The 25,133-nt window shown below is 48.6% G+C and overlaps 1 protein-coding gene across 2 annotated transcripts in view; it reads left to right on the forward strand.

Annotated features, from left to right (window-relative positions):
• SMC6 (structural maintenance of chromosomes 6) overlaps window positions 1-25,133 on the forward strand; it is a 2,412,589-nt gene that overhangs the window by 155,277 nt on the left and 2,232,179 nt on the right. For both annotated transcript variants that reach the window (XM_069605927.1, XM_069605928.1), the window contains one exon: window positions 10,323-10,474. In XM_069605927.1, coding sequence (XP_069462028.1) covers window positions 10,328-10,474 — 147 coding nt within the window. In that variant the 5' untranslated portion in view covers window positions 10,323-10,327. The remainder of the gene's footprint in view (window positions 1-10,322; window positions 10,475-25,133) is intronic.

A 25,133-nucleotide genomic window follows, 5' to 3' on the forward strand; every position in this document is an offset into this window, starting at 1 on the left:
CGCACGTTCAAATGTTGGAATCCTCGTGCTATTGCTCTCGAGCGTTAGTGCTATTTTTTCACGTTTTTTCTCAAAAAACTTCTATTTTTCGGTCAAAAGAGCCTCAAGCTCCACCGTTTCTTCATCCGATCAACGGGGACCCGTGTCGGATTCGTCTACGCCCCTCAAGGGTGAAGATTACGTCGAGCCATGCTTTTGGAGGACTCCAGAAGTTTCTCAAGCCCATCTCGGACATGGCCCAGGGGAAGGGAAGCTCGACGCCCGGAAAGCTGTTAAGGGTCTGCCCTGGATGCCAGCTTCAGAATGTCTTTAAGGAGGACGAACACTCCCTTTGTCTTTACTACCTACATGAGGACAAGACGCACGTGGAGAAGGACTGTGCGTTTTGCGGCAATATGCCGGAGCGGACCATGAAGGACCGCCATCAACGTTTCGCCAACTGGCTGGAAGGTAAGAGCCCGTCAGGCGAGAAGAAGTCCGAGCGGTCTTCTAAGACCTTTGAGGACGTCCCGGCGACGGGGGTCCAACACAAGGCCAAGCACCACGTCCGCTGGCACCGGGAGCGCCGAACGGTCGGGCTCGACGGGCGCCAGGCAGGGCGCATCCTCCCCGGCACCATCAACCACGAGCCAACGCTCTGGCTCGGGTAAGAGGAAGGCCGAGCACCCGGCGAAGCTCCTGGAGAGACCCCGGTCGAGCTCGAAGGCCCCATCGGAGGGGGAGCGAGGCAGTGATCCTCCCCCCAAGGAGAAGGCGGTGAGCACACCTAAGGTGGTGAAAGCCTTAATCCATCCGGCCAAGGCCTCTGTCGAGACAGTCGCGGCGGCCCTGGCTCAGCCTGTGGAGGCTACACCAGTGGTGGCGACCTCGGGGCTCAGAAACTCCCTGCCACCGCGGAGGGAGTCCTCTTTTATGCCCATCAACAGGACCCCCGTGAAACCTCCGATGGAGAAGAAAAAGGGGGGACAGGAGGTCGTCGTGGATTCGGCCTCAACCTCTGAGGAAGAGCTGATCGAAGTCTTAAGCCATGGCGTTGGCGTGAAAGAAGACCAGCCCGTCGGGAGGGACCCCGACGTAGGAGACGACGATAACGTCGAGGGTGCCGACGGGGCCCCTGACCGCCCGTCAGACTCCCCTCAACCAGTGCCGCAAGACAACTCGGTGGCCATTTTGTTAGCTATACAGTCCTTATGCTCGGAGATAAGGACGAGACTGCCGTTACCACCAGCGGAGGAACCGCTCCCGACGGGGGACCCGGAGCCAGGCCCATCTGGGAGCCCTCCCCCTAAGAGAAGGATTCATCCTCCACCTCCTTTTCAGCCATCGCGCCCTGTTCAGCCCTCATCCCCGACACGTGGGGATGATACGGGGACTGACACGGCCGCGATGGGTACAGACGACGAGGTTTACGACGAGGATCTGCCGTCGTCACCTCCCACCTGGGCTTCCCCGCCCGACGAGATTGGATCGTTTCACTCCATGATCGCCAGGGCATCTGAGCTTTTCCAGCTCTGCCTGGAAGAGAAGAAGGAAGGAAGGTTTCCTTTATCAACGGCGCGAGGCCAAGAGGAAGACGGTCCTCTCTGTACCTCTACTGGACGATATTTGGGATGAGGGCCTCGCCCTCCTCAAGAACCCATCCACGACGCCGGCTAGAAGGGATCGGTACGAGAAGAAGTACCGGGTCCCGGACGCGGCCCCCTTGTGCCTTCGGGCACAGCCGACCCCGGACTCGGTCGTCTCCGCGGCGGCCAGGAAGAAAGCGTGGGGGGCGCGGCCTCTACGTTGACCTACCCGCAGGACAGCGAGGGAAAGAAATTAGATACGATGGGACGCAGAGTCATCTCGTCTGCAGCGACGACGATTAAGGCGGCCAACGCCTTGGCCAACGCCTTGGCCAACGCCTTGGCTATCGTAGCCCGCTACGACAGGGAGTTGTGGTACAAACTGGCCCCCCTGCTGGACTTCCTACCGGACGACAAGAGGGCGGATGCCCTAGAGATCTTGCAGGAAGGAGAGGTGGCGTCGGACCACGTCATTACGATTGCGACGGACATCGCTGACACTGGATTTCGCCAGTTGGGCAACGGCGTGTGCCTTAGGTGGCCTGGATGGCTCAAGGCTACTGACTTCCGTCAGGACGTGCAGACCACAGTCTTGGACATGCCGTTCGACGGAAACAACCTGTTTGGGAAAACAGTGGACGATTCCCTTCAAGCCATCAAGGCAGACACGGAGACGGCCCGGGCTCTTGGGGTTCTCCAGCAACGGCGGCCGCCCTTTCGGAGCGGCGGAGGCAAACAGGGTGCCTCCAAAGGTTCCGGCGGCGGATTTTCCACCTACCGTCAAGTGGCGCGTTCGTCGCAGGAAGCTTACAGGGGACGAGGCAAGTCTCAGGCGGACCCCGCCGTCGCCATGGAGGACAAGGCGGCAAAGCCTCGTCGAAGCGGGACTGAACCGGCCGTGGGGTCGGGCCCCCACCGAAGCACCCCGGTGGGAGGCCGGCTGGCGAGCTTCATCAGCATGTGGGAGTCCATCTCCACCGACCGTTGGGTGCTGGACGCCCTAGCTCAGGGTCACGCGCTCGAGTTTCTAAAGAGGTGCCCGCGCGTCCCCCCCGGTGGCCAGGAAAGAACATCACGTCCCTCAACTTCTCTTGGAGGTAAAGGCGATGCTCAAGAAGGGCGCCATCGAGCTCGTCCCAAAGAGGCATTTGGGGCTCCGGAGTTTACTCAAGATACTTCCTCGTGAAGAAGAAGACGGGAGGATGGCGTCCCATCCTGGACCTACGACGACTGAACAAATTCATCAAGGCACAGAAGTTCCGGATGGTCACCCTCCAACACGTCCTGGGTCAGCTGGAGGAGGGCGATTTCCTGTCGTTGTTGGATTTGGAGGATGCCTACTTCCATATTACCATCCTAAAGGGACACCGAAAGTTTCTCAGGTTCGTGGTCCAAGGGCGTCACTATCAGTTCAGAGCCCTTCCCTTCGGACTGAGGTCGGCACCCAGGGTGTTTACCAAGTGCCTCGCACCGGTGGCGGCGCAGCTGCGCCGAGAGGGGATCCACGTCTACCCCTACCTGGACGACTGGCTCATCCGAGCGAAGACGAAGGAGCTCGGCGTGGAGCACACAGCAAGGACCGTCCAACTTCTCACGGACCTGGGATTCTCCATAAACTACGCCAAGTCCCACCTGGTGCCCGCGCAAGACGCACTGTTTCTGGGAGCGAAGCTCGACACAGCGTCGCTTCTGACCTCTCCGTCGGAGGAAAGGACGAGGGCCATCTTGGGCAAGGTGCAGCGGATGCTGGTTGCGGACGCGGCCAGAGTGAGGTCCATCAAGTCCCTCCTCGGAATGATGTCTTCTTGCATTTACCTCATCCGCCTGTGCAGGCTCCGGATGCGCCCGTTGCAGGAGTTCCTGGACGCGCGCTGGATCCAGACGACGGGCAGCTTCGAGGAGAGGATCACACTCGACGATAGTTTCCGACGAGCGATCCGGTGGTGGGGCAGCCGCGCGCATCTGACGGCGGGCATGGACTTCCAGACCCCCGGCCACCAGGAGACAGTGACCACGGATGCCTCCCTGGAAGGGTGGGGAGCGCACACCGTAAATCTGCACGCGAGAGGCCTTTGGCTCCCGACGGAGAAGTCCCTCCATATCAACGTCCTGGAGCTCCGTGCAGTGTTTTGGGCCCTCAGGTCCTTTCTTCGATCCCTCAAGGGCAAGGTGGTGAGGATCTTCACCGACAACACCACCACCATGTTCTACATCAGGAAACATGGCGGACCAGGTCCCCAGCCCTGTCCATGGAGGCGCAGGATCTGTGGCATTGGGCCGTCGCCCAAGGGATGTTTCTGGTGCCGTTTCATCTGGCAGGGATAAAAAAACACCATCCCCGACTCACTCAGCAGGGAGCTGCGCTCGTGCCACGAGTGGGAACTACGACAGGATCTAGTGGACCGCCTCTTCTGACGGTGGGGCACACCCCAGATCGATCTGTTCACGACGGCGACGAACTCCAAGTGCCGGAGGTTCGCCAGCAGGTTTCCCCAGCCGAGGAGCATGGGCGAGGCTTTCTCGTTCCCCTGGGAGGGCCTGTTTCTATACGCGTTCCCTCCATTGCCATTGCTGATCCGGCTCATCAACCAGCTCAAGCGGTCACGGTGCAGGATGATCCTCGTCGCACCTGCGTGGCCGAGGCAGATATGGTTCCCGGACCTTCTGGACTTGTCAGCGTCCCCGTCAATCAAGCTGCCAGTGGACGCGGATCTTCTCTCCAGGGAAGGAGGCGCCATCCTCCATCACGACCCGAAGTCGCTGAACTTGCAGGCCTGGCTCCTGCAGCGTTAGAGTTTGGAGGATACGACCTACCGGCCGACTGCAGAGAGGTTCTTGCAAAGGCCAGGGCGTCCTCAACTCTTAAATGCTATGGACACAAATGGAAGAGGTTCTCTGTCTGGTGCCACGCACAGAAGATTAACCCTCTACGGATTACGGCTCCCCAAGTACTGCCGTACCTACTGACGCTGGCCAAAACTGGACTGGCGCACGCGTCCATCAAGATTCATCTTGCTGCGATCTTCCGATACACCAGAACCAGGGGGCGGACGTCTTTGTGGTCTCATCGTCTGGTGAACGAGTTCATGAAGGGACTGTTCAGATCGTTCCCGCCGGTGAAAGCTCCGGCCCCGGCGTGGGAGCTCAACGTGGTGCTGACCAAGCTCATGGGACCTCCGTTCGAGCCTCTGCACTCGGCTCCGGTGAAGTTCTTGTCGTGGAAAACAGCGTTTCTTGTGGCCATCACCTCCGCACGACGGGTGGGAGAGATCCAGGCCCTTTCCTGCAAGGCCCCGTACTTGACTTTTCACGACACAAGGGTAGTGCTCAGGACGCACCCCTCCTTCATGCCCAAGGTGCCGTCGGACTTCCACCTCAACGAACCCTTGGTGTTGCCTGTTTTCTTCCCGTCGCCTTCGTCGCCGGCTGAAAGGACTTTGCACTCGCTGGATGTGGCTAGAGCGCTGAAGTTCTACGTGGACCGCACGAAGTGTTTTCGGAAGACGTCACAACTCTTTGTGAACTTTGGACCTGCCAATCAGGGGAAGGCTCTCTCGAAGGCTTCCATTTCCAGATGGCTCTCCGGCTGTATCATGTACTGTCATCGGTTGGCAAACCGACCACTGCCTGGCCGTCCGAGAGCCCATTCCACCAGAGCGATCGCAGCTACCACGGCGTTCTTATCTGGTGTGCCCTTGCTGGACATCTGCAGGGCTGCTACGTGGAGGTCGACGCACACCTTCACGAAATTCTACTGCGTCGATTGGGATTCCAGGGAGGAGTCCAGGGTCGGCTAAGCAGTGCTGCGCAACTTGTTCGCCTAAGGTGAGCCTGGTGAGGAGGTAAGAATTGCTTAATGTTGAGTTTGATGTAATGCTTAATGTTGAGCCTTTGCCACCTCCCGTGGTTGTGCATGTGTGTACTGCTATATATTCTTTATTCATGAGCATGTGAATCCATGCCAGACCCCATGCTGGAGAAGGAACAAGTTACTTACCTGTAACTGTTGTTCTCCAGCATGGGTCTGGCATGGATTCACATGCGAACCCTCCCGCCTACCCCTCTGCGGCTCTTCACTTGGTCATACTGCCACTTCACGTGCTACCAAATCTGAAGATGGCTGCCAGAGGCGGGGCTTAGGTAGAGGGCAGTCATTGGCTGTGGTCAGTATGACGCAGAGATCAGTGATTGGTTACTACTACGAAAGACAGATCAGAAACGAAACTGATACTGATTTTTTTCTTTACCGAGGATTCCCAGCCTGACGACTGGGAATATTCATGAGCATGTGAATCCATGCCAGACCCATACTGGAGAACAACAGTTACAGGTAAGTAACTTGTTCCTTACCTGATTTTTACCAAAGACTCCCAGCTGCATAAGAGTTCCTCGTATGACCTTGTGCTCCAATCTAGAAGGGAAAAAGACGAGAATAGGTTAGTTGTGGCTCGAGACCACTGTTCTGAGTGAGCCTTTCTACTATATAGTCCCACCTACCCGATTACCAGTCCTCATGCAGGTCTGTTGGACGCTCTGCTTACATCGGTAAGAAGGGAGAGAAAAGGGCAGAGATTACAGCTAAACTAACGCAACAAGAAAAGACATTTAAAGACATCAAGCCATGCAAGGCACTGTGCGTCTAACCATCATTGTCAGTTGAAAAACTGTGGAGGGATGTTGAACTACCACAGTCCTACAACCGTTACGGGACAAGGCGTTGTGGTGCGGATTATGTTTCACCGATTATCTCCTGCACTTATACAGGTTCACGCTGGAGTAGAGGGACTGGTTGGATAGTAGGTTGGTGTAATCCTACGAGGGAGATATACGGCTTAACCCATTTGCTTGTTCTTGGGGCAGGAAACCTTCCGGAGAAAAGGAGGCCCATAGCATCCACATAAAAACAAGAATACAGCCCTCAGCACCCAATGGAGCACTCAAACTGCTGCCATAGGCATCTAAAGGGAAACCAGTCGGGGAGGAAGGGTCTAGGCAGTTATCAGAGGGTCCTGATAGACGTCCACTACATCCCTGGAAGCCAGAAGACTGCGTAGGACGTTACTGAATGTGTCTGTGGGGGAACGTTGGTTGGTTAACATTCGATCTGCATGTGGGCTGTTAATGGAGGCTGGGGATCTGACTAAGTTTTTGGCTGTGTAGGAAGGGGGAGGGCCTAGGAGGGATACTGCAACAATATTATGCCTTAACAATTTTATTTGTATAGATTTCAAATCCTACATGACAGTTCTGGTTTATCCAGACTACCAAATTGCATAAGAATTGCATAAGAACATAATCCTCTGCCTGATCCCATTGGTACACATCAGTTGCCTGCTGATCAGTATTGGAAATTCTGCTTGTTTTAAAATAAAAAAAAGAAATGTTAATAGGACACCAGTCTAGCTTCATATGCTATCACACCCACATTTGACTTCAATTAAATTGTCAGGCTCCAACCCTCAAGCGCAGGAGTAGTACGAACCAACCATCCCCTCCGCGGTCTGGGTGCCTGCAAGTCACAGCTTACACAGACCTCCGAGACCCCGGCGGGGAAAGAGGGTTAGGGAATCGATGGTTGGACAGGAACTGGTTTTCAGGATAACCGGAAAAAGGGTAAGGAGAGGGAAGGTGGACAGGACTGGGGGTGTCAGGGTAAATACAAACTAACAATTAAACATGCATACCCAAACCTGCATATACATTACATGCCCACATTACAGACTGTCATCAATGAGGCAATTAGAGCAAAAGGACTTATCTCTGTATTTGAGTGCTGGACTCCTGCCTGCGCACTCTCAGGTCCGGTCTCTGGAGCAGATAAATGCTGCAAAGAGAGTTATGAGTTACTACCTTGAGAGTGTTTCCTCACACACACAACAAATGCATCCAGTGGGTAAACGACATTCCTTCATCCAGCCCCACTCATCTCCAAGTTCCCACGTTCTAACTCGTATGCCCCTTTGAGTGGGTTTAATCCTGATATGCGGTTAGGCTGCACGTGGCCCCGCAGTTCATGCTGATCCACGTGTTAATATGCACACGTAGAGTAAATAATAAACGTGCCGCCAGCCGCACGTGGCGCAGTGCGACTTCAGTACAAGCCACGCCGTGTTCCCAGTTGCGGTTCCCTTGGCTGGTGCACATGGCTAATTATGCATGCAAATAATATGCACTGCTCGTGGGATCGCTGCGCTTCGGTGCGAGTCTTGCGTGGTCTTGGCTTTGGATTAATGCTGCACTTATCTTTTGCCGAACAAGGGGACTTCATTAGTCTGGGCGGTCCCCCCTTGCGTGTGCCCTGCTTCGCGTGGGAGATTCCTGACTGTTCGCCCCTGAATGCAGCTTGCTGCCCAAGCGCGGTTTTCCCAGCATGTGCTGCAGCTGCTCCCCTGCGCTTGCGGTACTTATCTCAGGCGTATGAGGGGCCCGGGTGATGGCTGGCTGGGGTGTGGCCCCTCGTGTGTGTCCCCTTCCTCGGAGCTGCAATAAACACGTCCTCTTCGTTCGGGAGTTCAAGCACAAGCTCCACCCAACGTGGGTGGGGTTTTGTAGTTTCCGGCCCAGGGCCTGCTGGGAAGTGGAGTTTTTAGGCCTTTGTTCCTGCAAAGAGGGCACAGAAGCCTTCTATAAGGCAATATCCGTTTGCGCTGAGGTTTTTTGTGTTTCCCCATGTGTGGACCACGTCCACAGCTCACTCCAGGCTCCCCTCTACACAATCCCAATGCCTGCACCCTGACAAATAAATGTGGTCAAAGCTAGGCTCCCTTACTACACATGCCATTGAGATGTTCTGTAATAGATTTCTTATAGGATAAGGTCATAATAGAAATCCGCTTTGCAAAGACCCACGCACTAGTTGTGCTGATAATATTTGAAATAGGACTCTCACCTGAGCTAAGGACATGTTAGTTTGGCGCTGTTGATGGCAAAATGGGGCCTAAGGATACCAAATGCGCACCAGCCCGCCAGCAACCATCTGAAGTTGGTCAAAACTTGGTTTAGCGTAATGTTAGAGACCTACAGAGCACTGGCCCATACCAAATGATCCATCTCTGACACACATGGCAACCTTCATATGCACTTTATTAAGTATAAATGATAAGGCTCCCAAGAACAAGGGAGCAAGGCTCAGAGGTGCTGGCTACAGTTCGTTTTACACTGCAGAGGACAATAACATGGCAGCTATAGGTGGCTGCTTGGCATGGAAGTAATTATGCCTTTTGGTGGCTAGCCTTAGTTTTCTCCTAATAGTACATTGTGATAAGGTACTCCGATGTGTTATGACTTTGGATCAATTAAGCTTCGCCTGCGATTGCTTGTGTTGTGACCTATGCAGTTGAGCAACTGTAATCCTCGAGTACCCTTTTAACATAAATCTGCTTGTAACTAAATTAAGTAATGTTACTAAGCACAATTATAAATGAAGATAAAGGAAAACTGCCAATAGAAATTTCAAGTCATTTAGCCAAACATTTCAATTGCAAGAAAGCAGAGACTCGAGCATTAGTGCTTTGCCCCCTTCCAAACTCGGAGTGGCTTCACTGTCTGGGCACAGACCATAATACTCCTTGCACAGGTGTAATCCTTTTAAAACAATTGGGAAATGAGCACACACGCTGCTATGTGCCCAAGGGTAATATTCCTTGTACTTCAGCCCCAGCAGGAAAGGAATTGGGCCAGAACAAGACTGAGCTGTGCTCTGGCAAAAATTGCCTTGCTGGAGCGTGTCTCTGAGCTGAGGCCCAAACCCCTAAGTTGAGGAAGCTCTATGCCTCTGACGGTCACAAATCACAAACGGCTTCTGAAAGTCGTCCTTTGTTCACAAGGATAGCCCAAACTCCAGCAATGAAACGGCCGAAGATGTATATATATTTTATGCTGTACGCCCATTTTACCGTTGTGGTGACTATTCTGAGAGAGAAAATGAGCACCATGCTCAGTGTGCATTGTATGCTTAGGAGTGCACGTTTTTACATTAGTATTACATATATGCTTAATCAGTTGTTTGTCATTTTTATGTTCCCAAAATGCACTTTGTTTGCAAACCAGTCGGCATCCTTTTATTCAGGACACCCACATTATTTGACAACTAGTTCTGCCATTAGGCCTTGACCAAGCCACTGACAATTCACCCTCACAAGCGAAAGGGGCGAGGGGAGGAAGTTCCCTAGTAAATGTTGGCAATTTCCAGCCCAGCGTCCCTGGTGTCCAGCTCTACCTACCTAGTGGTTTTCTGCATATTTTTCTTTTAATTCCTGCTATTCAACTCCTCCTCACATTTATTGCAGGCCTGTGGGGCTACTCATAGTCTCTTCATTTTGCCGTTGAGAATCATTTGATGCCAGGGATACTGTTAATGCAGTTAAAGTTATATGAAGCTGACTGGAAGTTGCCCGGTCCTAAATGCCTGGGGATTGAGCATAGCTGTGCATTCCCTTTCTTTTTGCGTAACTTCTATGGGAATCTTCAATTTATTTTCGGGATCCCTGCTTTGGACGACATTCACTGTTTTGTTACCAAGAAGCAGACTAGTTCATACAGCTGCAGTAGAGTACTCCCTTTTGGTCTGGTCTGGTTGTGGCGTTCCCCTTTCCACAAAAGGAGATTCTACATCTGTAAGTGTGGCATTCATTATGCACTACATTACCCTTTCTAGATTTTTGACTGACATTGCCAAATACTTTAAATCTTGCTTAGCCACATCACTTCGGATTTCCCCTTCAGTACTTTCTGTAACAACACTGTTTCATTTTCCAGGGACAATGGGTAAAAGGAAGGATTCCAGCCCTACAGAATCAGTGGGACAGCAGAAGCGACCCAGACAGGAAGCAGGCGATTCTGATGAAGAGGCTGAAGAAGAAGAGAGGCAGTCGCAGAACCATTTTGATATCAATGGCAGTTCGCACTCAGTATGTTGTAATATTTTTTTTCCTCTTCACCTTTATTTCTGAAACCATTTATTTAGACTCTTGTACATTATGTGGATAGAAGTTATTGAATTCGGTGAATTACCGTTGCATCCTTTTTCAAATCTTATGAAATAATTTTTACCCCATTGCCTCAAAAGCATACGTTCTTTATAAATGTGTTCTCCATTGTTGCCATTTTTTTAAGCAACTTGTTAAGGGGTAAAATCAAACTGATCAAAGTTTGTTGCTTTCTGTCTGTCTAATCGACACTTGGAGAAGAGCCTTTTTATTCTTGTCTGAATTCTAGTTGTGCCCGTTCTGTTCGGTCGATAGGCAGTTTAAAACATTGCATCGCCTCCTGGTTAAGTTGGTGCAACGCCCTCTATAAACAGCCACTGGTATTGCATCCTTGCAAGTGTATCGCCGCAGTAGTGAAACTTTGTTATCCTGGGCACTGCATGTGTGTGGCTGGATGCCATGGAAGATGGCAGCGTAACCGAGTGGCTCCTGGGCCGCAACCCTTGCAACACATACAGCTCTCCCAGAACGTAACACGTGCTACATTTCTCCTTTGTCTACTAGTGCAGTTGCTTATACTTCCAACGCAAAACATGCCTCAATCCAATTCCCCTCGTAACACGTGCAGCATACCTGACTACTGAGTGCATCATTCACGAAGCCCTCCTTCTGTGGTTAAAGCGTGTACCGCATTATTTCAAGTAGCATGTCTTCCTTCCCATATTTGACTTGCTAACCATGTACACTTCCTGTCTATGATATGCTTGCAGTCCATATCCCTCACTTTCATTCCCTCCTTCTCTACATTGTTCTAGTTAAACCCATTACCAACTTGTGCTGCCCTGTGGCTGATTCCGTCTTCTGCTGCAGTCCTTTCCATTACCTGCTGGAAACCATTGCACTACCATCTTGGGTTTTCTTCTCCTACAGGGCTTCCCCTGTTTTACCTGTGCCCCCAGTTCATTGTTTTCATGGCCAGTGGTGCAATAGGGAAGGTTCCCAATTATCCAACAGCTGTAACCGGCAGGTAAGGATTCGGTGAAATATTCACCCACGACATTGTATGTTAAAGTTATATCATCTGCAAGCAAGTCTGCGGGAATTGAGATGTTGCCTGAATATCGGGAACCTACTACTGGGCTTTCTATGCCTGGTGATTATCAGGCTACTAACAGCACTTGTCCTGAGGGTTTCAATTCAGGTATCTTGGTTTTCTCAGAGGCACTGCAATGCTTTTGCACATTGAGCTCTGCCCTGCGCACAGTGTCACCCCATGCCCCAGATAAAGTGTATCGCAGCAACCATTTTCACATAACAATCTCGGCCCTGAGCACCAATCCCCTTTGCACCTCAAAGAAAGTGTCCCAGTGGTTCCAAATTTAAGCTGATCTGCTCTCAGAAGAGCTGGGACCCATCTGTCACATTAACGAGTACAAGTGATGGATTGTCAGAAATATCCTCTCCAGAATTGCTATACTTTCAGAGCGAGAGCACAGTTGTGGTTCTAATGACGGCTAAATTGGCAGCAAATAAAAGTATCACTGAATCAATAGACTCAACAATGCAGCGTGTGCACGGAACGATTCGTGCAACTTTGTGAAATTCACTGCGCCACCTGTAATACTGCTGCTTGAAATCCTGGATTCTAGGAAGACCTACTGTATTAATCCTGTCTCTAAATGTGATCTTTTATCAGTACATGAGGGATAATTGCTGAGAAAAGTGACTATCGGCATTGAATATTGCTACCAGGCTTGATGTATTGCTGCACCAGGCACATGGGCAAGTCTTGCTATTGGATGTCGCATTGAGCAACGTTAAAGGCACCTCCTTCGGCTTGGTTGACATGAATCGTAACTTTTGACATGAAACGTTATGAACCTATTAATGGAGCTGAGTTTGCTGTTCTTTTTTGAGGGTCCTTGAAATGCTGCCACGATCAAAATGTGTGAAAGTGTGTATGAATATAGGCTCTTATTTTCCCTTGGCTATAATTATAAACTGCACAACTGTTAAATGCCCAGCTGCAATGTTCTATCCGCTTGTTTGGCTACGGTAAGCATTCTGTACTTCCAAATGTTTGGGTTGCCCTCTACAGCGCTACTATCGTCATTGCTTCTGTGCAGACTCCACACAGTGCTTTGGTTCGAAAGCTCATCTATTCTTATTATTTATTGTACTGCTCGGATTTACGGATGTGTGCTGGGAGACACATACACAAACCTGTGAAGACTGTGTGTTATGAAAAGAGATGGTTCAATATGACTCTGAACATTGTGAGACATGGAATTGTTGCTTGCATTGCATTTTTGTTTGGTAACTGCAGTTGACACACAAGACTTTAATTACTAGGGCTGTATTATTCTTGTGAATTCCCATTTTGTCACATTGTCTGGCAATCATGTTCAACTGACTCTTCCTTTTCCTTCGCTTCTGCATATAACTCTCATGTTGTAGTGTTCGCCACTTACATGAAGTCAAAATGGTTGTTGCTTGTTGGTCATGCATCTGTTGATGTGGATGGTGTACTTTCATCCATCAATCGTAATTTTGTATAGTGTAGATCTGTGGCTATAATTGTCGACATGTGTTTAATCTTAAAGAGGGTGTTGTGATATTTTAATTCTATTCTATGTAATTCTATTCTATTCTTTGCTGTAATTTGGTCACTTGATATTAAGTTTGGAGGTTAGAAATATCAATTTTTATGTGAATGCTGTGGAGGTGGATGCATTTTAGTGTTGCTTGTTATGGGTTTAAATAGGTCTCTGCTTGATAGAAGTTTGAAGTTGTTAAGCGTTTGGGGTTGGATTGAGTTGTATGATAAATGTTTAATTGTTAGGCTATTCATGTTATTATCTATTTAGCTCTTAGGGCAAGTTCTTTACGGATAGATGTTATAAACAGTTTTTTGTATATATAGTTTTATTGGTGGTCAAGGGGGTATATAGTGATTGTACATTGATGGGGCATAGGCGCTGAGGGTTGCAGTTTAGCAGCAGTGGGTAGTTTTTGTTTTTCTTTATCATTGGGTGCAGGATGGACAATGTTCAAATTATATTGGTTATTCTTGTTCTATGTTGTGTTTGTGTGTCTTATGTTTTTTTTTTTGTGAGGGGTTAATTATATTTGTCTATACCAATTTGTTTTTTGCTGATAGGGTTGATATGATTTTTGTGTCTCAAACATGGGTATGTGTAATGGTTAATCAAATTGCAAATTGATTTATAGTTGATGAGGTCAGGGAACTTTGTTACGTGGAATGTCAAGGAAATTAATTGTCCTTGGAAGGTGAAAAATATAGTGATGAAGTTGAAGAGGGAAAAAGTGGATGTGATCTTTCTGCAAGAAACTCATTTAACGAAACAAGCAGAGAATTGTTTTGGTGCTTCAAAATAGATGAATGTATTGTCAAATTGTTATTCGGGGAGATAAAGAGGGGCAGGTCTTTTAATTCGCAAAACTTTAGGTATGAGAGTTGAGAATGTTATGGATGATTAGGGACTATTCATTTTGGTGGATGTTGAATATGAGGGTAACATTTTGACATTGGGATCTGTGTACCTTCCGTGTACTAATGTTGTTGCATTTTTTAAGAGACTCGCAGATTCTCTGAAAAATATGACTGGTGATAAAATTGTTCTGGGGGTGATTTTAATTGTGTCTTGGATGCTTATCTTGACAGGCAATCAGGTTGTAGGTTTACAGGTTCCAAGTTGAGTGATGTTTTCATGGTGGTTCCGATATATTTGTGCTGGTGGATAGTTGGAGATCATGTCATCCCATGGATAGGGAATTTTCATTTTATTCACCTGTTCATGACTCTTACTGGGGGGAACGGGGGGGGGGAGAGGGAGGGGCGAGAGAGGGGGGGGAGAGGGAATATAGGATAAGAGATCTTGAATCTACACCACAAGTATGTGCGTTCTGGTAGCAAGAGAGATAGGTAGAAAATGGAAGACGCTAAAGGGAAGCTGAAGACCGTTTTAGACAAACAGTTTGAAAAAAGGTATGTTTTTTTTAAGCAGAGATTTTGGGAGGAAGGGGATAAGAGTGTACGGTTATTGGCTGGTAAACTAAATAATTTATCTGAGAGGTCATTTATTCATAAGGTTTTAGATGATACAGGGAATGTGAAGATTAAAAGTGAAGATATTTGTGAATGCTTTCAATCCTTCTATGCTTCCTTGTATTCTGAGGATTTGCAGAATGATGAGTTGCTGCTGAACAGTTCTTTTGCTAAAATTGAACTGCCCAGATTGTCGGATGATGGGAGGGAATGTTTGGAGGCTCAGATTTGGGGAAATTGAAGTGAAGGAGGCTATTCGTCAATTTACAGTGGGTAAATCTCCAGGGCTAGACGAATTTTGCCGATTGAATTTGACAAAACCTTTGGTGAGGCTTTGATCCCAAAATTGTGTTTATATAATCAGTTTCTTTCCGATGGGAGGTTATGTCCTTCAATGAGAGAAGCAGTCATCACACTGATACCTAAGCAAGGGAAAGATTCTACCAACTGTGGTAGTTATCAGCCTATATCGCTCCTAAATGTGGACATGAACCTTTTTATGGAAATAATGGCCATTAGACTGCAAAAGTACATAGGGGAGTTGATAGATTTGCTCATTAAGTCTGAATTCCTTTTTTCATAGGGTTTCTTTTGAAACTGGAGTAGTCCTCCAAGCTTTTAGATGATCTTTTTTGGTTTTCTGCACTTTATTTTTTGTGTCGGGTGTACTACTGAAGTGCTCCTACGATTGCAACTCATTTATGGTGTGCTAACCTTAGCTCATATAGTTACCCGGGTAGGGTTGCTTCTAGAGCACCTTGTTTTTATCCCTGTGGGAGCCGTTTCGCCCAAACTGTGTTTTTTGATTTGGCTGGTGGCAGCTATATTGTTTTTGGCAACACCACCCCACTTGACCCCTTATATGGTGCCAAAATGAATAACAATCTATTTTTGAAGTTACTGCACTGTGGCCATTTTGCTTGGTTATCTCTGGTTGTGTGGACCATATGGAAAACACAAAATTCCCCTTCCCCTTCTGCTTCTGTCTGCGCTTTGCAGAGTCCACAAAGGCACTTTGTGACTTTTAGTTGCTTTGAACTGGATGGGGGTTGTTTTTGGTAAATGGAGTATGTCGGCCTAATCCTTATTGTAATGTTCATTTTAAATTCTTTTCAAATTTGCACAATAAAAGTTTCCAATACCCCCAACCCCCCACCCCGCCCCCAATCCTACAACAGATGCTGATACATGTGCATATATTATTCAATTGCAGACAAAGTACTGAGCAAGATACTTATGGGCGGAGCCATTCAAGTAAACAGGGCGACGGTTGACATGACCGATACTACATAGAATTGGACCACAGGGATAGATGTACAACAAGCTTAAACAGGCCCCCACTGTGGCCCCTGTCGGACAGGTCATATCAATTCATCCATACCACATCATGGCGCAGTGAGGGAGCCGTTCCTGAGAATATACGACCGGAAATTGCCCCAGTAGTCAACTGGCCTTGCTCCGGAAGGGAGAGAAGATATTTAAGTTTTCACATTTTCAGCATGTGGATCTATTCCTTCACCGCAGGTGGTTTCGTCCTCAGCCAAGTTTTAGCTATTAACGCTCTGGCCACCAAAGAGGCCATAGCCAGGAGTTTCCTTTCCGTTTTAACGGCGACATCAAAGAATGCTAGCAACCAGGCCACAGGGGAATCGCGTTGGCAGTCCGGGACCCTTTTATCCATAACCCCAAACACACCTACCCAGAAGGATTTTATGACAAAAATTCCAAACCATATTAAGGAAATCAGCCGAATCCAAGTTACACCGTGGGCAAGTTAGCCATTCTCTCTGGATAGTATTTGTGCGGGAGAGTAGTAGGACTGATGAAGGAACTTAAACTGTATAAGGCGGAACCTGGAGTTCAAGGAAATGTTCTGGGTCATTCTATAGATCCCCCAGCCATTGGCTCTCCAGCAGAGGCGTGCCCAGCACTCTATCCCATATGACCTTAAACACACAGAGGCAGGACAAATAGATTTGAGTTTGTACAGTGCAGAGACCACACCAGTGAGGTTAGGGGGGCTGTTCACGAACTGGGCCAGTGGGGAAGGAGCCGGCACCAGCGGGAAACCGACCCAGTGCCCACAAAGGATTTCTCGTAGTCTGTAATAAAGCAGCATGGAGACCGCGTTCCAGGAACCCCTGCCCTTCAAAACATCCCGTTGAATGAACTTACCATCCTGAACCACATCACTCAGGGAGTGGACACCTAATTTTTCAAGCTGTATTCTGAAAATAGGTTAGAGAGAAGTTGGGTTCTAGTTTTGGAACTCTTGTGCTAAGCTCTGTTTATTAATTATTGTAGTCTTGATTTTTTTGTGCAAGGTCACAGGTTAGTAGAGGTGAACCCACACCCCTGGAAAGCTTTAGAGAAACAGTCCTGGTTACCTCACAGATCCAGTTTTTGAGAAACCTATGTATACATTAGTTCCCACGCTAGTTGCAGTGTTTTACAGTCACATTTTTATTGTAATGTAGATAGTCTTGTGGTGGTCAGCCGACACGTGTTTCGACCTCGAGGGGTCTTTAGCAAGGCAAGATATAGGTTGTAGGATGGGGGTATTTGTTGCCCCTGGTCGAGCCCTTTGGGGCTGGAATTTCCATATGTTCTCCCAGTTTTGGGTCATAGAATTAACATGTGGCTGGTATTACAGTCCCGGCGGTGCTGCTGTGCTTCGAATAAATATAGGCCATCAGGTAGTGACCCCATCTATTTGTCTAAGCACCCTACCCGGGAAACCCCAGAAAGCCTGGTGGTGCCAGCAGCAACCGCTACATCCAAGAAAACTGCCTATCCAACCATTCCGCCAGCTCGGGATGATAAGTGTATAGACGTCTGGTCAAGGAAAGTATTTTCTGCTGGGAGCATGGCTCTCAAGTCTGCCAACTCTACGTGTGGCCCTGCCTTCACCCTATGGGACTGTGCATCCATGGCGGCTGATCATATTCACGAAGGGGAAGAAAGACGGCTTCCTGACTATTGTAAAAGATGGGAAAGAGGCCATGTGTGAGTCTCTACAGTCAGGTTTGGATTCTGCTGACAGTGTCAGCAGAGCCATGGCGCCAAGCACCATTAAACGTAGGTTTGCTTGGTTAAGGAACGCTGGATTTGCACCGGATGTGCAGTCTAGACTCCTTAATATCCCTTTTGACAAGTCTCATCTTACTGGCAGCAAGGCTCACGAAAGCCTTAAGAAGCTGCAGACCTCGAAGGCGGCATCCAAGCCGCTAGGTGCTGCCATCAGGCAGCCTCCGCCTTTTCACCCCAGTGAACCTTCTTGGAGGGGTGGATCCTTTTGGTACTACAGTTGAAAGAGCGAGAGGAATGGCTGGTCAAAGAGGCCAAAGAAGATTCCCTTGTGGTGGACGAGGGAGAGGTGCAAAGCCCGCCTAAGAAGCTGCATCTTTTAAAATGAGCTGCTACATCAGCTGTCTCAAAACCTCTGAGGTCTTGACTCGCGACACCCCGGTGGGAGGGCAGACCGTCACATCATCTGAAAGAATGGTGAGGTATTACTTCGGCTGCTTGGGCATTAAAAACCACAGCCCAAGGTTACTGCCTCTCCTTCATTCAGAGACCTCAATCATCCACCTGGAAAGCATTCATTAAAGGTTCCATATCCGTTCCTTTTACAGGAATTGTTGAGCCTGCTAGAGAAAGGTGCTATAGAGTCGGTGCCTGTAACGGCGAGGAACAAAGGATGGTATTCTCCTTATTTCCTAATCCCAAAGGACGGAGGACTGGTGACCCATCTTGGACTTGAGATACTTGAACAAGTTCCTCAGGAAGGACAAATTCAAGATGGTCACACTTTCTCAGATCCTTCAGGCCCTAGAGCTGCAGGATTGAATGGGGTAATTGGACCTTCAGGATGCTTACTTTCCTGTGACAATCCATCTCATACATAGAAAGTACCTGAGGTTTGCCGCTGGTGGTTCTCCTCATCAGTTTCGAGTTCTGCCATTTGGGCTGACCTCCGCCCCAAGGGTTTTCACCAAACTGATGGCAGCGAGTTTCAAGAGAGGGTGTCGGGTTCACGTCACCCCTACCTGGCCGATTGGCTGATCAGGGCATGTTCTTCCGAACAAGTCCTGGATCATTGCAGCGTGACCTGCCACTCTCCCCACAGACTGGGCTTCCCCCTCAATTACAAGAAGTCCCATATATCCTCTCAAAAGCTCCAATTCATCTGGGCTCCATTGGATACATACATTGGGGGGGGTGGAAAACCCTGCCTCCCTGTGCATTTATCTTTATATGTCTAGGTGTAACTATATGTGTAGGTTTTGCCAGTCCTCCCTCCACCCCCCCCTTAAACGAGGAAAGTCAGACAGTAGGCACAGGTTTACGGTTTTGAATGGCTTATGGAATCCTGTACACAGAATAAGGTTGGTCTTTTTGAACCCACTCTTCAGAGGACTTGATTAAAAACCTAACCCCTCCATCCAACATCCATTGGCTACAAAATTAACATAGGAGGTATAGAATAGAGCTGTTTATACATTGTGAAATATTACTTGAAAATCATATACCCATAGTGTACTCCACTTTTATTTTTCTACAGATCTGCCTCCAATATTATATTTATGAGAAGGCATATTGCAAGGGGTGTGGGTAAAGAGTGATGGAATGGAGTCTAGTACAAGAATACCCAAAACATTAAAGATCAAAAACCTCAAAACCCACATGTTCCACCCCACACTCCCACAAAATGGCTGACTGGTTCATCATGTGAGTCAGTTAGCAAATGCTATAACCATGCCCCAGTCGACGCAGAAGAGTGAAGGGCAAAATCTGGATCCATCAAGTTTAACATCAAAAAAGACTTTGACCCTCCTCAAAGGCAGACATTTGCTCCATGATCAATTTGGTGTTTGACTGGATGAAGGAAGTGGCCCTGGATGTCCAGATCCAGGAGTTGTTTAATGACCAGCAACCACCTTTTTTGGTGCTTAGTTCTGGGAAACGTAAGGACTAAGAAAATGGCTTGTTCCCATCAAGTCAGTTCAGCTTGCTTTTGGCAGTCCTCTTCGGCAAGGATTCCTTCCCTTCAGGATTTGAAAGCGTCATTTCACGGTACCCCCATCAGGTTTTCCCCTCTAGAACCTCTCATAGGAAGCCTTAATACACTCTGAACTAGTGCTGAGGGAATCTGATAATCTTTATTAAAAAAATTAAGAACCGGCTCAATTTTTAATTTTAAAATCCGGCTCCCCTTGCACTCTTGGTATGCCCAATACTCTTATAAATGCTACTCTCACCCTATTTATTTGCATCTTTTCAACTGTCCCTTGTAAAGTATAGTTTTTCTCGGAAGAATAAGGTGTAAACTTAGGCATGCCAAATTTGTTTCTAAAATGAGGGAGCCTTTCCTCTAGGCTAGGGTCACCAAGCACCTCGTTTTTACTGGCTCAGGAGGACACACCGTTCGCTACTTCCTCAATGGAAGTGATGTTTTTGGTAGTCCACATTGTCGTACTCTTCAGGTTTCGCGCGTAACTTCTTATCAGGAAAAGCTGTTGGGGACACTGCTTTTCAATCAGAGCTTTGCTGTTTCATTCAGACGTGTTTTTGGTCTCTATCTGCAGGAATTCCAAATATGGATTTGGGTCATGGACTTCTCTTGGTTTGTGGTTTGCCCTCCAGATCAGTTAGCCTTTGTGAGTTCTTTAGCTAGAGTGTTCACCAGTCTTTCTTGGTTGTTCCAGTAGTTGCTTGTGGATTTGGATCCACAAGTTATCTGTAATTGACAGTTCTCCTTATTGAACAATTCTTGGCAGTCTACTGAAGTTCTTCAAGCTTCCCAAGTCCAACAATAAAAAGTCACAAGTTCCTGCAAAAACAAAATGTCTTTAGGTGGAGGGGTATTTCCATGATCCCGCTCCACCACTTGGGTTGGTCTCTCCTCACTTGGTTCTGGTGTTCGGTTCCTCTGTGCTCCCCTCGTATCTGCTCTTCTTTCTTTATTAGGCCCTTTGGCTCCCTTGAGTTACTCTGTCCCAATGTCTAATTTAACACTGTGTGGTATTGATAACCCCCTTTATTTGTGACTCTGTAATCTCTTGTGGATTTCTGTGACCCTTCCGGAGGCTGATACTACTTGGGTTGCTCTGCCGTCCCATCCTAGGAGCAGGTGAGTCGGTCCCCCTTGCGCGACCCTTTCCATGTGTTTTTTAAGGCCAAAAAGTGCCCCCAGGCCCCGCGTGCCCCGAGCACCCCAGCCCTGCTTCCTGGTTCTTCCCCTCTCCCTCCCGCCTCCCATCCCGCCTCCCTCCATGTGTTTTTTAAGGCCAAAAAGTGCCCCAAGGCCCCCGCGTGCCCCGAGCTCCCCAGCCCCGCTTCCTGGGTCTTCCCCTCTCCCTCCCATTCCGCCCACCGCCCCTGATTGGTTGTTGCGGCCGAGGCAGCGTCTGTGTACGACCCGCTTACTGCACCTGCTCCTATTTCCCATCCTAGGAGCAGGTGAGTCGGTCCCCCTTGCGCGACCCTTTCCATGTGTTTTTAAGGCCAAAAGTGCCCCCAGGCCCCCGCGTGCCCTGAGCTCCCCAGCCCCGCTTCCTGGTTCTTCCCCTCTCCCTCCCGCCTCCCTCTCCATGTGTTTTTTAAGGCCAAAAAGTACCCCCAGGCCCCCGCGTGCCCCGAGCTCCCCAGCCCCGCTTCCTGGTTCTTCCCCTCTCCCTCCCGCCTCCCATCCCGCCCCCCGCCCCTGATTGGTTGTTGCGGCCGAGGCAGCGTCGGTGTACCGACCCGCTTCCTGCACCTGCTCCTATTTCCCATCCTAGGAGCAGGTGAGTCGGTCCTCACTTCCCCTCCTCTAAATCCTCTTCCTGATCCCATCCCTCCCGCCCACCCCCCCTCTGATATGTCCCTCGACCTTTATCACTGGTCCTCCCAGGGCAGCCCTCTGCCCGGCAGCCCCCAGCGGCTAAGGGCCTCAAGACCAAGGGCGGCTCCAACAGAGGCGGCTCCAAGATGTGTCTGCAGGGGAAGCTAATGAAGCCAGCAACTAACAGACACCACCAAAACCGTGAGTGTGGTATGGGTGGGGGAGTAGAGCAATAACTCCACTCCAGAAAGCCCATGCCACTCTATCTTACCTCCAAATAACATAGAATGCCATAATGTTGAAAGTTAGCATGTCCACTCTTAGATAGAACTGTGAAAGTTAGCATGTCCACTCTTTGATGGAATTGTGAACGTTAGCATGTCCACTCTTAGATGGAATTGTGAAAGTTAAGCATGTCCACTCTTAGATGGAATTGTGAATATTGGCCTGCGTCGCATCTAGATGGAACTGTGAATGTTAGCATGTGAAAGTTGCATTTAGAAAGTGTGCCCTACAGCCTCTCCGTCAAGCTTAGATATGTGCCCAATAGCCTCTCTGGCAAATGGAATTTAGAAGTGTGCCCAAGATCCTCTGGAAAGCTGCATTTAGAAATTTACCCAATAGACACTCTGCGAAAGTTGCATTTAGAAGTGTGCCCAATAGCCACTCTGTGAAAATTGCATTTAGAAGTGTGCCCAATAGCCACTCTGTGAAAATTGCATTTAGAAGTGTGCCCAATAGACATTCTGGAAAGTTGCATTTAGAAGTGTGCCCAATAACCCCTCTGTGAAAATTACATTTAGAAGTGTGCCCAATAGTCATTCTGGAAAGTTGCATTTGAAATGTACCCAATAGAAACTCTGGAAAGTTGCGTTTAGAAGTGTGCCCAATAACCTCGCTATGAATTTAGTGTTCCCAATAACCACTCTTTGAAAGTTGCATTTAGAAGTGTGCCCAATAACCCTCTGTGAAATTAAGAAGTGTACCCATTAGCCTCTGTAAGAGCTGCATTTAGAAGTGTGCCCAATAGCCTCTCTGGTAAATTGAATTTGGAAGTGTTCCCAATAGCCTTGCTGGAAAATGGATTTTAATAGTGCGCCCAGTAGCCTCTCTGTGGAAAATAGAACTTAGAAGTTCGCCCAGTACCCTATCTGGGAAAGTTGCATTTAGAAGTTTGCACATTGAAAGAGCATATAACCATTCATACCACACCCCACGCTTACCCTCTCCTTTACATCACCACTCAACTAGAACACAGAGCTACTATGACACCATTCGATATAACTGTTCTCATACGAACATCCGCCGCTTACCCCACATCATTCTATGTAAACACTGCTGGTCTCTCACCCCCAGCCAGGCGTTTTCCTCAGGCCTAACGCAGCCCCTTCCTTTCCGGATAAATCCTGCCAGAACGAACACATTCTCCTGATCTCTCAACCACCACACCTACCGATATGAATCAGCTATTACACGTGTACCGCACGAGCTGCACACATCTGGTGCACACACGCACCTTTTGACTCTCCCTACTCTCTCTACTGATCTGAACTTCGGTTCCCAAGGGCGTTCAACCTACCAGCGCCTTCAGACCATACCAATGGTATATAAGGGGCATATATAAGTGCAAAATAACAATAACAACACTTATCCTTCGCTTGTACTTTCTCTCTCCCTGGGCCTCTTTGACCTTAATATGGGATTAGAGCAATCCTTTCTTCTTCCCCACTCGCTTTTTCCTCTCTCTGACCTGGGCAACCCACACACACCTTCAGTTTTGCAGGGTTTGCTCCAGGCAGGATAAGTCTCTTTGGCAGTGGTCACTATCTTTGCAGCTTGCCACTCCATCGGACTGGTTACGAGCCGTTCCAGAAGCGAGTACCTGATGAGTACTGTCTGCTGTCTGCTTTCTGTCTTTTGTTTTTCCGACTTTTCTTTCGCTCTACGTTTCCTTGTTTCTGAACTTACTCTTGCTGTCGTAGTCCGGTCCTCTCTTTTGCTGTCCGTTTCTGCTTATCCCGTGCCGCTGTCCTGCTCCGCCTGCCCTTTACACAGTTCCCCGACCCCCATGCCCATCCCTGTCCTCTACATCCCCCTTTCTATTCCTTCTTTTTGTCTGCTTTCTAGCTACCTGCCTACTCTTTGTCGCTTTAGTGCTTACTCGCTATCCTGTTTCCTGTATACGCCTAGTTTTCTGCTCCCCGCATCGCTCCTTGACCCCCATTGGTCTTGCAGCTAATCCTGGTAATTAGGAAAACAATTCCGTGGTGCTATTTTCAAACAACATGCTTCATACATCAAAGAGTGTCTTTACTTGAGACCCAGGCGTACCGATTTCGGCAGTCCTGAAAGCAAACAAATCCGAAAGCAATCGTCTGCTGGTAAAGCACACGCACCTTTACTTGCCCAAAACGGTTGCAGGCCAACGCGGTTTGACGAACCCGCCCTCGGAGCTCCCGTCCATGAGCTCTGTGTAATAGACTTCAGCTGCCTAGCAATTACACTGCCATCTGAAGCCCTCTGTGACAAATTCTTTGGAGCTGAGTGATTACATTGAGGACTTTCAATTTCATGACAACGGCTCACTTGTCAATCTAGAGAGAGTAGCACTCTATTCAAATAACTAGAGTGAGTGGATTCCCACCCTAGCTATCTTGATTGGCTAAGCCTCAATTTCCAATTGCACTGTAATTCTGTGGTTCCTCAATAGCGAATGAGCTAATCCATGTGTTCTTAATATAAAAAAAAAGTTTTTGCACCATGATGCCCCCTCCATCATTTTGTTACCAGCGAATGCCACTAAACATACGTCCTGGTTTCCATCTGGCCTCTATGGGTATGTATACTGTTAGGCACCTATATCTACGTTGTCAGCAAACCATTCTCATGGTACATGTGAGGTGCCAATTCACCTTCCAACCTCGCTAAATGCTGCACCTCTGGTGCAATTTCTCTCTGACCACACCATGGCGTCCTATGTAACTGACCAAATTACCTGGTGTGACCATTCTAACGTAGCTCTACCTGGCGCCAATCTGGATTCTGAGTTTGATCATAACATCTCTCTCTCTCTCTATCTATGATTCAGCCCACCCCTCACCCTCTCTATTCGGACATACTTAGGGGTCTCACAGCCCAAGCTGAAGCGGCTGAATCTGAGGTTTATTCATCTCACTCACCCCCGAGACTAAATTCACATTCTGATCACATCCGTCCTCTAGCTCACTCAACCCAAGCTATATCCACCAACGCTATAACAGGTAACAAGGAGGAATCCTCTGGGATATCTGACCCCAGACTATCTATATCACCTGAATTATATCCCACAGACTGCCCAAATGATATTATTTCTTCACCTGAGTCAAATGTCTCCCTCCCTCTTTCCTTTGCTAAACCCTTGCCACGGCCCTCGTTTGGGGTCCCTGCTGTCCCTAACCTAGTGCTTTAAACGGCCCTGAATGCCATCAATAAAACCATCTTAGCTCTAACCAAAATACTTGGAATATTAGAAACCAAAGCTAGGGTACAAGAGAACCACATGACAATGCTTACTAATAAGCTGTATTGGTTGGCATGGAATCTCCCAACCGCATTGAAAAGTGTGCCCCTTGCTGTATCTTGCAACATCGATCAACAGGAGCTTCCAGTGTCCCCTTCTGTCGACGCTGTAGTTGGTGAAGAGATTGCCCCCTTAATTGAGGGCTCAAAGCTATCTCCCTCCCAACTGAAACACAATGGCAATAGTA

Source organism: Ambystoma mexicanum, chromosome 4p (assembly GCF_040938575.1).
Source record: "Ambystoma mexicanum isolate Mex_15411 chromosome 4p, UKY_AmexF1_1, whole genome shotgun sequence".
Taxonomy (NCBI): domain Eukaryota; kingdom Metazoa; phylum Chordata; class Amphibia; order Caudata; family Ambystomatidae; genus Ambystoma; species Ambystoma mexicanum.